At 33.5% G+C, this 13566-nt stretch overlaps 1 protein-coding gene across 2 annotated transcripts; it reads left to right on the top strand.

Moving 5' to 3' along the window:
* Nucleotides 1-5342: 5342 nt before the first annotated feature.
* Nucleotides 5343-7771, top strand: LOC108199920 (uncharacterized). Of its 2 annotated transcripts, none has more exons than XM_017367943.2 (6): nt 5343-5487; nt 5571-5834; nt 5962-6270; nt 6395-6698; nt 6925-7044; nt 7133-7771. In XM_017367943.2, the coding sequence occupies exons 1-6, from the start codon at nt 5485-5487 to the stop codon at nt 7270-7272; spliced, it is 1140 nt and encodes a 379-aa protein (XP_017223432.1). In that variant the 5' UTR covers nt 5343-5484; the 3' UTR covers nt 7273-7771. The 2 variants fall into 2 exon arrangements, with proteins under 2 accessions (XP_017223432.1, XP_017223433.1); XM_017367944.2 differs by having other exon boundaries at nt 5346-5487; nt 6401-6698; nt 7133-7514.
* Nucleotides 7772-13566: the final 5795 nt, after the last annotated feature.

Here is a 13566-nt window from a genome sequence, read left to right as displayed (position 1 = left end):
CTGTTTTTGCATTTACTCTACTCAAGCTTGGTTCCTTAACTTATATCAAAGTTTATTCTTACTTGGGCACCACGAGTTTTGTAGATCTATAAAGTAGTCTTTTGCTTTTGTGGCTACTTTACAGAACACAGCCCATGTGACATTTCTAAAATGTATTTCTATAGTTGTTACATTGTATGAAAGACAACCTAGGAACATTCTATTTTGAGTAACTCAAAGGTGAACAAAAGTGACTTTGTCTCCTTTCCAGGTAGTTATGCACGAATTTGTGTATTTTTGAGCTCCAAGTTGTAGGCTTGATAGGTCTGCTACAAATCATTTTTCTGCAGCATTCCTAGGATTGAACATCTTAATCTGCCACATGATTTGACTTGATGTGTAATCAAATCTAATCCAAGATCTCTAGTGACAATGACATAAGGACATCAGAAATTGCTGTCAAAACAATGATTGAGATGACTCTACCTTCCTGAATACGCTTTAGGTAGGGACGACATTGTTCTGCTATCATGCGATCGGAAACTTGCTGTCTGCGGAGTTTCAGCCAAAGTTGCTGTCAAGAACAAAATTTGTTGTCGAGACTTTGCAACTGTCTGCTTTGTGTAGTACTGCTGCCAAACATCTTGACAGTAGCAGTCTTTATCTTGTTGTCATTCGTCTTTGCGCCTTGGGGCATGTACGCTTCCGAATTGAACTTCTTCCAAGTATGATCATTACATTTCTGACAGAAATAAAACTATACTACAAAGACATACTCTGGCTGTGACAGTATGTTCTACTTAGATAAATCTAAGTACATGAAAACGTTAAGTTGACTACTGTTTATCACCCATAAATCCCAACAATAATAATGGAGTAGTGAGTATAAATCTCATAAATTTTAACATATAAGTATGATTGTTAGAGTGAATAAAGCACAAATAAATATTTATATTATTATAAGTACCGTAACATTAAGATAATTTATACGATCAGGCTTTTGTTTATATTATCATTGTATACAATTGAACATGTTATAAATAGTTTCTTGTTCAAGCGATGATTTAAATTTAAAATTTCTCTTCAACCATTAATCTAGTTAGCTAATTTTATTTATTAAATTGGAAGTATATTTCTGAATTTTTTTTGCGATTTTAAAACTGAAACCGCACCTATTAAAATCGAACTAGAATTTTAAAACCGGAACCAAAACCGCCGGTTCAATTGCGGTTTTCAATTCTTAAAACCGAGTACCTTCAGTTTCGGTTTAGCCCAAAAACCCAACTAACCGAGGTTTACCCTCGCCCGGTGGACACTGGACAGTGTAACATGTACGTATGTCCTATTTAATACAAATACCTTAGTAATAAGTGATAGTGCCAAAGTTGTCAGTAAATTTGCTCGTAAGTTTCCAGCCCACATTAATGCAGTTTAATAATATTCGCGTCCATTTTGCGAAAAGGGCGCCAATCTAAAACAGCGCCGTCTGTTGCCGGCACCGCTTCTGACAACGACGTCCAGTTAGTTTAACGGCAGAAACTAACGGCCGTTAAGACAGATCGGAATAAAGAGAGTGTGATTGGAACGGAACGGACAGTTGTACGACTGCCGAATCAACAGTTTGGTTCAGCTCCCTGTGCTGCCACGTAAGTCAAGATTCTGTGTACAAGATACTTGCTGATGCATCGTATCTTAAATTTTAAGTCACTTCGTCTATCCCTCTCATTTCTTTACATTATTTTTTGACATTTTTTTCCACTTTCATTTAAAGTATAGTTTCACAATATATTTTTTTAGTTTTTTCGCTGAATAAAAATTTAATTTAAATTTTTATTCAGAAAAAGAAAATTTCAGAAATAAATTATTAAACTATACTTTATACGAGCCTCAGAATGCGTGTAAACAGTGAACGTAAACAACCTAGGGAGACTCAAGTATTTTTCACAAGATTCTAAAAATATAAAAAATCGTAAAAATAAAGACGTCAAAATCCGATCAATGAGAAAATACAAAAAACATCATGAATAAAAACTCTACGTAGGTGGTATTTGGCCGGGTTTGAAAACCCGACTTCTGGCTTTATAAGTTTATAATTTATATACACTTATTTGTACAGAGTCGATAAATACTTATAAGAAGATATAAATACTAACTTTTGTTTCATAACTTATACTTCTTTTCTAGACACTTTAATCACAGTTGTAACTTGCCTTTTAACTTCTAATTCACTTATTTATTTTAAGAAAGAAGTACTTATTTCAAGTTCATCAAAATAGCATTATATCAAAACTCTTATGATCAAAATATTATATTAAATGCAAAATTCTGTTGAAATATAATTAATTTACAAGTAAGATAAATACAATTTTTTACAATAATATTCATATATTCGAAAAACTTAACTCGAATTGAATCCCAAAGACAAATGGATCACACCAGCGGCTTACTTGTCTTGTGTCTTTGGAAGTATTGTTGCTAGTTTGAATGATAAAACAATTTATGTGGCGCTTAATTGTAAATGTAGTTAAATTTTGTCCAAGCGAAAGATACTTTGTGTGTGGATATAGCCAAACCACAATGTACAAGTTCACAGGCCTTGAAGCTATTTGACCACTAATATTTTCCCCATGCCATTATCCAATCGCTATAAAAATACATAAAAACAAGGGGCCACCTAGTTTAAGGTACACACTAAACTGGAAAGTGCACTGTTTTGTACTAGACAATTCAGATGGATTTGAGATTTGAATTTTGAAATGTATACACAACTTTTCTTCTTGTACTTTGGAACAAGTTAATTCATAGTACTCCCTCTGTTTCTTTAAACGTTTCCCGTTTCATATGTCGGGACTGTTCATGACATGAGACAAATTACTTATTTACGTCTAATCTATAAGACGAAATATAGTCATGAGTGATCTTATTGGATTCGTATTTACACGTACTTTAATACGGTGAAATTTTTATATTTAATACTAATACGAAATTAAAGATATTAATGATAGAAAGTGTGTGTTGGCAAACGTGATAAAAGCACACGGGAAAAGTATTTAGGGACGGAGGGAGTAGTAATTAGCTATTCCATCAGTGTGATTTTTGGCACTAACTTGATAGCAAGAAAGGTAATTTTGTATAACTATGAATTGATAAAAATAGGGTCAAAAAATTGCTACTTAATCATGGAATTGCTACTTAATCAATGATTAATTGTTCATAAATTGAATTATTAGTCGAAATTAGTCAAGTGTTAACATTTGAGAAAATTTAGAATTTTTTTAAAAATAATTCTATATATAATTTTATCATAAGTAATACTGCCTTCGTCCCTCTAAATAGTTTACGTACACTGTTTACACGCATTTTGAAACTCTATAAAGTATAGTATCATAACTTTTTTCTAATTTTTTTTTAATAAAAATTTACATATCAAACTTTTTAGCGAACAAATTTAAAAAATACATCATGAAACTATATTTTAAATGAGCGTGAAAAAACATGTCAAAAAATAACGTAAAGAAATGAGGGGACACGTGAAGGATTAGAATACGTCAGTTAGTGAAATAATTATCAATTAATTTCAATTGTCCTTTTTTTGAACACTGTTAACACGTAATTGTGTGATTAATGTATTTAATATATGTACAAATATAAGAATTATGTATGTATAGCTGGATGCGACTATTAAACTTTAATTTTTGGCCCATGAAAAAATCTTTTGCAGGCAGATTACTGATATTTGGGACAGGCTTTAATCTCAGCATTTGTCGCCTCAACCGCAAATCTATCAGTCCCATTCTCACTAGTCAGTAGGGGTAAAATGGTATTTGCAGTAAAGAGGTTAGAATAGTCTTTGGACGGGTAAAAGCAAGGGTAGGAATGTTAATGGAAAAGACAACACATACCCCAATTTGCTTTCATGCTAAGCATAAATAAATAATGTGATAGGATGTGGAATACTCTAGGACAAATGATCAATCTATTTGTGTACACAATTTACAGTTTTCATAAAGGTACCGTTCCCTTTGCTTTTAATATATAAATTTTTGACTTTAATAATGTTTTCAAACTTTTAAACAACAATTACTGTATTGTATTGCATTGTTGCAGAAATCGAGAATCATACATAATTAGTTATGCTATCGATTTAGGGATTAATCGGAGTGAAAATCGGATTTATTTAAATATTAAAAATTCATTTAATATTTAGTTATTATTATATTAGTTATTTAGTAACTAACATATTTACTATATTCATAAACTATATAATTATTCATATTTAAAGTAATATAGTATTTTAATATTAATAATTTATCATATATATCTGGATTAAGAAATATATATAGGATTAATCGGATTTCAAAAATCGAATCGGTGGCCGACCTTACAGGGGATTAATCGGGAATTTTTAGAACACTGCTATTTTGACGTCTTTTCTTATAAATGAATTCATGAAAAATAAGTTAATAAAATGATAAATTTAATTGTAAATTAAATATTCTAATATGCTTATAAATATAATTAAACACTTATTCTTGTTATTGTATATGTTCAAAACAAATCTATTTTTCTTAAGTGACCGTTTAAACTAAAATATTGAAAAAATGATAAATAAGACTTCGCGTGTTTAAACTTCCTAAATTATTATAAAATAAACAATTATTCATCTATATTGAGTCACTAATTTACACTTACTCTATGTAACAAGTTTTCCACCTACCTAGTTTAAATATTTTTCAATATTAAAAAATAAAATTTAAATAAATCACTTAAATAAAAATATTTAAGAAACCGTTTTAAACGTACAATTTTTTTTGAGTGCACGTACAATTCATTTTAGTTGGTAAGATTCGAATTGTCATTTCAAACTTTTAAATGCATATTTATAGTATGAATTTATATTTCAAAACGAATTATCTGTTCAGATTAAGAATTTTAGAGAAAATTCAGATTCTCAAACGGATCATAAAGATATTTAATATAATTATACTATTTTATTTTATTATATTTATAATAAAACCCATGAAAACTAACATAGTTGCTCTAAAAATATCCTTACTATTGTAAAATTTGAAAGAAAAAAGCAGCAAAAGCATTAAGTAAAAAACACCACCAAAACCACTCATCCCATGAGAAGAAGTGAAGAACCACCGAAAATCCAGAAAATCTAACCCGGGTCCCACCAAGCTCACATGCAAGTCTAACTGTAATTGTCAGACCCCCGAACCCACTCCACGCATAACCCCACTACTCTCCTTACCTGGCTACAACTCCCGCGCGTCAGACCCACGCTCCCCCACTCGCGTCGCCCCCTCCAAACCCTCCTAGGGTTCTTTACAAAAAGAGTGCAATTCGCCACTTTATATAAACTCTCATCACGCCACTCTGCCTCCCCCCATTCTCCCAAGAGAAATAGAAGAAAAAAACACACAGTAAACAAAGTGTGTGTGTGTGTTTTTGTGGGGTTTTGTTTTTACAATCATTCAATCTTCAAGAAGCAGCAACGAAATGGTACTGATTTCTTGATAAGCCCATGAAATCATTGTGTTTTTTGGTGTTTTTGCTTGTATTTAAGGTGTTTGGTTGTGTTTCAGATGGCAGAGGAGCTCGACGACGGGGAGTTCTGGTTGCCGCCGAAGTTTCTCTCCGACGACGACTTGTTGATGGAGTTTGGGAATGAGAAGAGCGGCGGGTTCGGGTTGACCCGGCCCAACTCGGATCTCAGCTCGCCCGGTGAGTCGGTCATGGGCTCCACCGAGACCGAGAGTGACGAGGATGAGTACTTGTTTGGGCTGAGTAGGAGGCTCGCGAAAACTTCGCTGAATGATGATTTGTGGAAAGTTGAGCCCAATAATAAGGTGGGTGTTCTCGGGTTTTTCGAAATCCTGGTTCCGTCACTGTTTATTCAAATATTAGTTTTTTGTTGTGATTTTTAGCGGTAATTGTTATATTAAAATGTTTTTTTTTTGTTTTGTGATTTTTCAGTGGTCTTCTACTATGGCGACTTCGCCGCAATCGACGCTGTGTAATGTTATGGGAGGTGGGTGTGCTTGTTCGAGCCGTGGAAGCCCCAACTGTACTTCACCGCCGCTTTCGAAAGCGGTGAATCAGAGCGATACAGCTTGGAGCTTGCTTTATGAGGCTGCTGGTGAAGTGGAGAAGATGAGGAGGTTCGATGAGGCCGCTGCTAAGGCCCGAGCCGCTCACTTCGGAGCGGCTCGAAAGCCTAATCAAGGATTTGTTCAAGGAAAGAATATGTATGCGAGCCAATCCTATCAGCTCCAAGCAAATCAGGTGTGTGTTTGTATGTGTTTCTGATTTTTTAGACAAACGGGTCAAGAAAAGTAGAAGTCGATTTTTTGGCAAAAAAAGCCAGAAGCCTTGTTTGTTGAATTTGAGCTTATTTTTTGGTTTTTAGTTTCAGCAAATGAAGCAGCAGCAAGCAATGAAGCAGCAGCAGCAGGCGAATAATCTCCGTTGGGGTCAGCAACAACAAATGGGCTATCAGAACAGGGGAAGGACTGTGAACAATGGCCGTCCATTGGGCTTATCTCAATCTGCTTGGCCTACTCTCCAGCAATCTCAGCAGCCACAGCAGCAGGCTGGTTCTGGGATGAGGGCTGTGTTTCTCGGAAACCCCGGTGCCAAGCGTGAATGTTCTGGCACCGGAGTTTTCCTTCCTCGTCGAGTTGGAACCGCCACTGAAACTCTCAAAAGACCAGGTCTAACCTCTTGTTTGATTTTGGTTTGATATGTTAATTTTGTTTTGTAAGTGGGGTTGGGTTTTTTTGTTCTGATATTTTGCTCCAACTAGATCTGATTATATTTTGTCTTTGTTCTGTTCTGTTCCTTTGGGTAGAAATAAAATTAGGGGATGGATTAATTATTGGTCTTGTTACTTCTTTTGATATGTTTATTGATAAATTGGTACTTGTTTATCTCCTGCAGCATGTTCAACTGTTTTGCTTCCAGACAGAGTGGTCCAGGCTTTGAATCTCAATTTGAAAGCCATGGATGCATCTGCAGCCCAGCTGCACAACAGATCTAATTCCAACAATGCCAGCTATGGTAACATTTCAATTGTCTTGTGACCCTTGAACACGCGACATTTGTTCTTCGAGTAATGTTAATTAATCTGCTTTCTTTGTTCCTGCAGAAGCAGCTATTAAGTATCGGAATAGTGTTCTCATGGCGGAAGCTCAGGCTCAACAACGACGAAATGCAGCTGCTATCCGGCCACAGCCGATGGCGGCCGCGAGCAACGAGGTCCGGCTTCCTCAGGAATGGACTTACTGACCGCTGAAGATGAATTCTGATGAAATGATGACCCATTAGGCTTGTTAGTGTGCTTGTTTGTTTGATTAAAGTTTACAAAGTGAAAGGAAAGGAGCTTGATTTGGTAGGGTTTGTGATAGTGTTGATGTTAGAACAAGTATAATAGGGTTTAGTGAAACTAGGAGTCCAAGTCCAAGAAGAAGCAGAAGATTACAATGATGAAAAGGGTAGAAGAAGAAACAAAGAGCAGTATTTTTTGGTTAGTGACTTAGATTATAATAAAGAATGCAAAAGACAGACAGGCTTATGGCTAATCCTGCTTAAACCAAGATTAGCAAAAGCTGGGCCTGGTGGGGATCGATGGTGGTTTCTCTTTTGTTGTTTTCTTGGAGAAGAATAAGAATTTTACTATACTAGTAGGAGTTGTGGTAGTGTGATAGAGCAGCTGTGTTTGGTTCTTTGGGAGTTGTGGGTCTTATTTTGTGAGTTGCAACCCACTATATTTACTTAATTACTGTCATTACTCATCCCATAGTCCATAACTGTGGAGTAGTAGAATTAGTTGTGTGTTGTAAATGAGTAATGACAGCTTTGGTTTGTAGAAACCTATGTTGTGTTTGGTTGGGGTGAATGATTCCGGAAGGAATGGAATGAAAAATGAACTATTTTATGGACAATTTTCAAGAAATTCATTCATTCCTCCATTCCATTCCTTATATCATGTGCTACATTTCACACCTTCAATTTGAGATGGAATGCTCCATTCTCCCCATCCTCAATTTCTTCTCAAATCTCATCATAGCAATTTTGCACTTCCTCATTTTTTTTTTCAAAATTTTCTTCCTATCTTTATTAGTTTCAAGTATTTTTACTCATTTCATTCCATTCCATTCCATTCTCCCCAACCAAACACAACACTAGTTCGTTGCCGGTTCTCATCAGCTTGACCGGTTGTATTAATAATATTATTAAAGCCTAATATATTTCTTTATTTATGCTCGTCTTTATGTTTCGTTTTTTTATATTTTACCTAGACCATAGCAATATTGTGTTGTAGCTTGCGCCTTGGGGTGTAATTGAGGTGAGCTTGTTGTTTGGTTCGAAAGTAGTGTGTTTGAGTTTGGCTAATAGTGCTCGGTAGAGTGTGTTTGGTTGGAAAGTAGTGTGCGGCTTGACTTATTTTTTCTTTCGGAATTAGTGTTTGACGTCTCCGACTTTCGAGTGTACTTGTATTTACTTGATTCGAAAAAAAAAAGGGATCGGGGGCTGTTTGGCTGAACTTAAAAGAAGTGACTTATTATTTAAAATAAAAAAGTAGATTATAAGTGAAAAATTGATTTGAGCTTATAAGTTATTAAAAGTGTTTGGATATAAATTGATTATAAGTGATAGAAGAAGCTAAATCCCCAAAATAAGTTAGATTTCCTAACTTTTTTTGGAGCTTTTAAGTTTCAATACAAGTGCTTCTCATAATTAGCCAAACACTTTCATTTAGACAGAAGTTGGACTTATATGTCAAAAAAGCCCCAGAAGTCCCTTTGCTAAACACCTATCAAATTTGGCTTAGAAGTAGTGTTCTTACTTGGTTTAATTTTTCAGAATTAGTGTTAGCCTTGTCTTCTTATTAAGAGTCAGTGGATTTATGTTGTGTTTGGTTGAGGATAATTAAATGAGTAAAAATATTTGAAATAAATAGAGATAGGAAGAAAGTTTTGAAAAATATTTGAGAGAGGGCAAAATTGCTATGAAGAATTTTGAGAAGAAATTGAGGATCGGAGAGAATGGAGCATTCCATCTCAAATTGAAGGCGTGATATTTAGCAAATGGTGCAAGGAATGGAATGGAAGAATGAATGAAATTCCTTAACAAGTTCATTTTTCATTCCATTATTCAGGAATCACTCACCCCATGTCCCCAACCAAACACAACATTAGTGTTTGACTTGTCTCTAGTCAAGGGAGTTTGTTCGAACCGGAGTGAAGTCTTCTTGTGGAATTAGTGTTCGACTAGTCTCTAATCAAGCGAGTTTGTTCGAGCCGGTGTTGAATTTCACTCGACTAAAAAAATTTAGATACTAATCGATAAAATGTATAATTTTTTTTATACTTTTCTCGGGTGTTATGTCTAATTCTTTAGATTCCAAAATTTATATAAAACCATAACCAATAACTTCCACTACTTTCTCTATTATATTCACGTTATATATTAAATATCATCCATCACTATTCTAACTTCTCTCTTCTTCCTGTTTTTTTTTCAAATTTTACTTATTTTCTTAACATTCCGTCCCAACTCAAATGTAAATATTTAGATGGTATAATAGGAGTATGCAATCAATGTTTGACTTGGATTAATGGAGATCGAGTTTGGTTTTAAGGTAGTGTATGACATATAAAACTTTTTCAGAGTTAGTGTTAGACATGTTTCTTCGAGCGAGTATGTTTCGATGTTCGACTTGGCTTGATTAAAAAGTCAAGATTGAGTTTGGTCCGGGGCTAGTTTTTGACCTAGCTTGATTAAAAGGTTAAGATTGAGCTTGGTTCAGAACTAATGTTCGACTTGGCGTGATTAAAAGGTTAAGATTGAATTTGGTTTAAAAATAGCGTGTGATTGAATTCGGTTCGATAATATTGCGTGATCTGTCTTTTCGAATGACTTTGTTTCAATATTAGTGTTTATATTGACTTGATTAAAAGGTCGATCTATCTTTTCGAATGATTTTGTTTCGGGATTAGTGTTCATATTGACTTTATTAAAAGGCCGAGATTGAGTTTGATAAAAATAATATAAACTTTAATTGAAGTTTTTTTAACTAGTGTTCGACCTATTTTGATTGAGCGAGTTTCTTTCAAGTTATACTTGGTGTTCGATTTGGCTCTGCTTCGAAATGTGGGAGGTTATTAGAGCAAGTCCAAGAGTACCCTAAAACATGTCCTAAGCTAGAATTTAAAGTATTTTATACAAATAAATGCTCTATCGGTGCTTTAAAATACCAAGACATCTATCAAGTGTCTCAATTAGAATTGAGAGGTAAATAAGTTAATAAAATGTTTGAAAAAGAAGTAGAAGCTTTGAGAGAAATCTAGCATTCCCAGCTTCTTAAAAGTGCTTCTACTTATTTACACAAACGGATCAAGGAAAAAAGAAGCCTGAAGCAAGAGCGGCTTCCGGGAAACAAACACCCCCATTCTCTCCCATCTTTTCCCTTCCCATCAATTATAACTCAAATATAATATTATACTTACGATAAAAGACAGTTTTAAGATATATTGTTGGAGGTAGATTTACCAGATATATTATAAATTATTAAAATATTATATTTTATTATATTTATAAGTCATCTAACAGGATATCGTTGGAATTACTGTTAATTTGAATAATTAAAGCAGGAACAAGGCATCAATAAGCATCATAAAGGACTCACATCTTGTGCATGAGGGAGAAGATAAGGGAAGAGATGGCGAAATAGTAATCAAAAGTGTGGTAGTAGTGGCCTACTACTAGTAGTAGTTTGCTTAAATGTGAAGAATTGTCAAGGTGGGAGTAGGGTAGATTTCTGAGCTGTGAAGGCGCGTACAGTTAAGCATGCATAGTTGCATACACGTCTTGTGCTTGCTTTATTGTCAGCATCTTTATACACGTATAGAAATAGATAGATACAGAGTGGGGGAGAGTAGCCTCCTTTTCTGTGGAATTAGGGTTTCAAGTTTCCCTCTTTTGAGATTTGAGAGTGTGTTGGATAAAATATCTTTACTTTGTATTGCCGCCAAGCCTCTCCATAAACACAAAGTATCTGAATGCATCTCCCCCTCTTTATTTTTTATCATCGTTTTTTTTATGGTGTGTTAATGACACATGCTAAGCGTAAAAATTTTTGTTTTTAGATATTTTGATTGAATCATAGTATTTTTTAATAATGGTGGATCATCCCTGCAAATATACCAACCACACCAATAAAAGATCTGAATTAAAAATTTTCGCGTTTAGCATGTGTATATGATCAAGACAAACCCTTTATTATATGATATTTAATTGTTTTCATATATTTTGACCCGCTGTTTAACTTTTTATTTTTCAATCAAATAAAATTATGTAGATTAGTGTTTAATTTTAAAAAGATTAATCTTAAGAACCCAGTCAAAATATATTAAAATTTTAAGAGCATAAATAGATCTTACTGGCACTTAATATAAAATAACAAATTAGTAGCTATATTAGATGTTTAAGATTTAGAAACAAAAATATTGATTTTTCCGACCGGACTTCAACTAATCAACTTGCTTAGCCTCTTGGATCCCATCACGTATATAATCATTTGTTTTCTTGTTTAGACAAAGACTTTGCCACTTTGGTATGGTTTTTCCCTATGAGGGTCAATTAATATTAATTTTTGTTAAATAAATAGTTCTCTTTTGTGTGGTCAATTGACTTGAAGTTCATCATATCATCTATGCTCATGGCAAATGGCAACACCATGGTTTACTGTGCAATTAAAATCCGAAGGATATTACAATATATTTATTCGGGTTGTTATATTAATGCATTAAAAAAGGAGGTCTGTACTTAGTACAGCTGAGCAACATAAATTATGTACAATAAATAAAAGTATATTATACTACTGCTGAGTGCTGAATACACATCTGAAATGAACAGACAATTGTTTATCAGTTGACTGATTTTTCAGTTTGAATTTCCCTCCGGTCTTTTTTAAATTCGAAATTCATAAACTTTTAAATGCGTGAAGAAATGAAGATCCAAAACATGTAATCAATTATTTAAAGTAAATTGTACTTATATTTTTTAATTTAAGAAATGAAAATGTGTGGATATGAAAAGAATCGAATACCATAAAAGATACTCCCTCTGTCCCGCCAGGAACCTTACGTACACTGTTTGCACGCATTTTAAGACTCTCACAAAGTATAGTTTTATACCGTTTTTTTAATTTTTTTCTTTTTTTTGAATAATAGTTTAAACTTCAAATTTTTTTCAGTATTTTTTTTTAAAAATTTATAATGTAAGCATATTTTATGGGAGTCTTAAAATGCGTGTTGAAAAAAAACGTAAAGAACGTGACGAGACGGAGCGAGTATATGAGATACCATTTTTTTATTCGAATACCTAAATTATGGGTTGATGGTGCTTCTCTGCTCTTGCTTGTAAGTGAGCTGTTAAAAATTATGCACTCTTTTTTTTGACAGATAAAAAAAAAGTTTAAAATTATGTACTCTGATTACCTAAGTTACAAAGTTTGGAAATTTTAATACGCTGCAGAGACTGCAACAAATCTTTTTAAAACAACATGAACATGTAAGGAGGAACTCTAGAACACATGACTATGCCGGCATGATAAACAACATTCATTCGTCAAAAGCATTTTACCCAAATTGTTATCATGTCCTTGCAATGATTTGTAAATAGTACTTTGTTCCCAGAAAAGGTTAGAAATCTCGAATTAATTCTCTCTCCATTTGTTTTTTTTATTATAGAGGGATGCTCTGTATCGTATTGCTATATAATTGATTTTTATCAAAATTATATCTTTGACTTATATACGTGATAACTCTGATTTTTCGTTTATAATATTATTATATTATATGTAAAATATAATATACAAAATATTATGTAGTACAAGATTAGTTAAATTTTATGAATAATTATTGGAGATTTGCATTTCCATCAACCGTCGAACCTGTGACCAAGAGGATACAAGTCTCCTCTTTTAACCAGACAATTTTCTTATTATATTGGACAATGTCTACAAATAGTTTTTCAAGATGTCACTTAACTTTCTTTTTAAACTACAGGAAATAACTTTTTAGGAAATTTGACAGTTGGCCTTATAATGTTGTGTAGTGGTTCCCATTTCAAATCTGACTATTTGGTACGACAACCAACATTTAAAATGTTGCTTTCATGTTCCAGATGTTTAAGTATTGCACAACATACTAACATGTTCTTCACTTGATTCTTCGCTGCCGACTTTTATTTAATTCCCTCTTCAAGTTTTCTTACGTAGGTTTGGTTTTGGATTCGGAATTGAAATCAATAGTTGCTCAACCAACTAACCAACCACGACTTCATGCCACATGTATGCGATTAGGCACCAAACTTCAATAAACATACATCCCTCTCATCAATATATAAGATTGCTCTCGTGGATGTATAATGTTAGGTTTGAATGAAATGAAATGGTCAGAGAACGGAATCAAAATTATAAACAAATTTTGTGGTGGAAGAAAAAAAAGATATAGAGCCGTTTAACTAAACTTTAATAAACATTTTGTTAGTTTTATTTCAATAAAACCCATTTTT

This window comes from Daucus carota, chromosome 8, assembly GCF_001625215.2.
Source record: "Daucus carota subsp. sativus chromosome 8, DH1 v3.0, whole genome shotgun sequence".
Lineage (NCBI taxonomy): Eukaryota > Viridiplantae > Streptophyta > Magnoliopsida > Apiales > Apiaceae > Daucus > Daucus carota.
The sequence above is the reverse complement of the archived record's forward strand: the minus strand, read 5'-3'. Positions and strand labels throughout refer to the sequence as shown.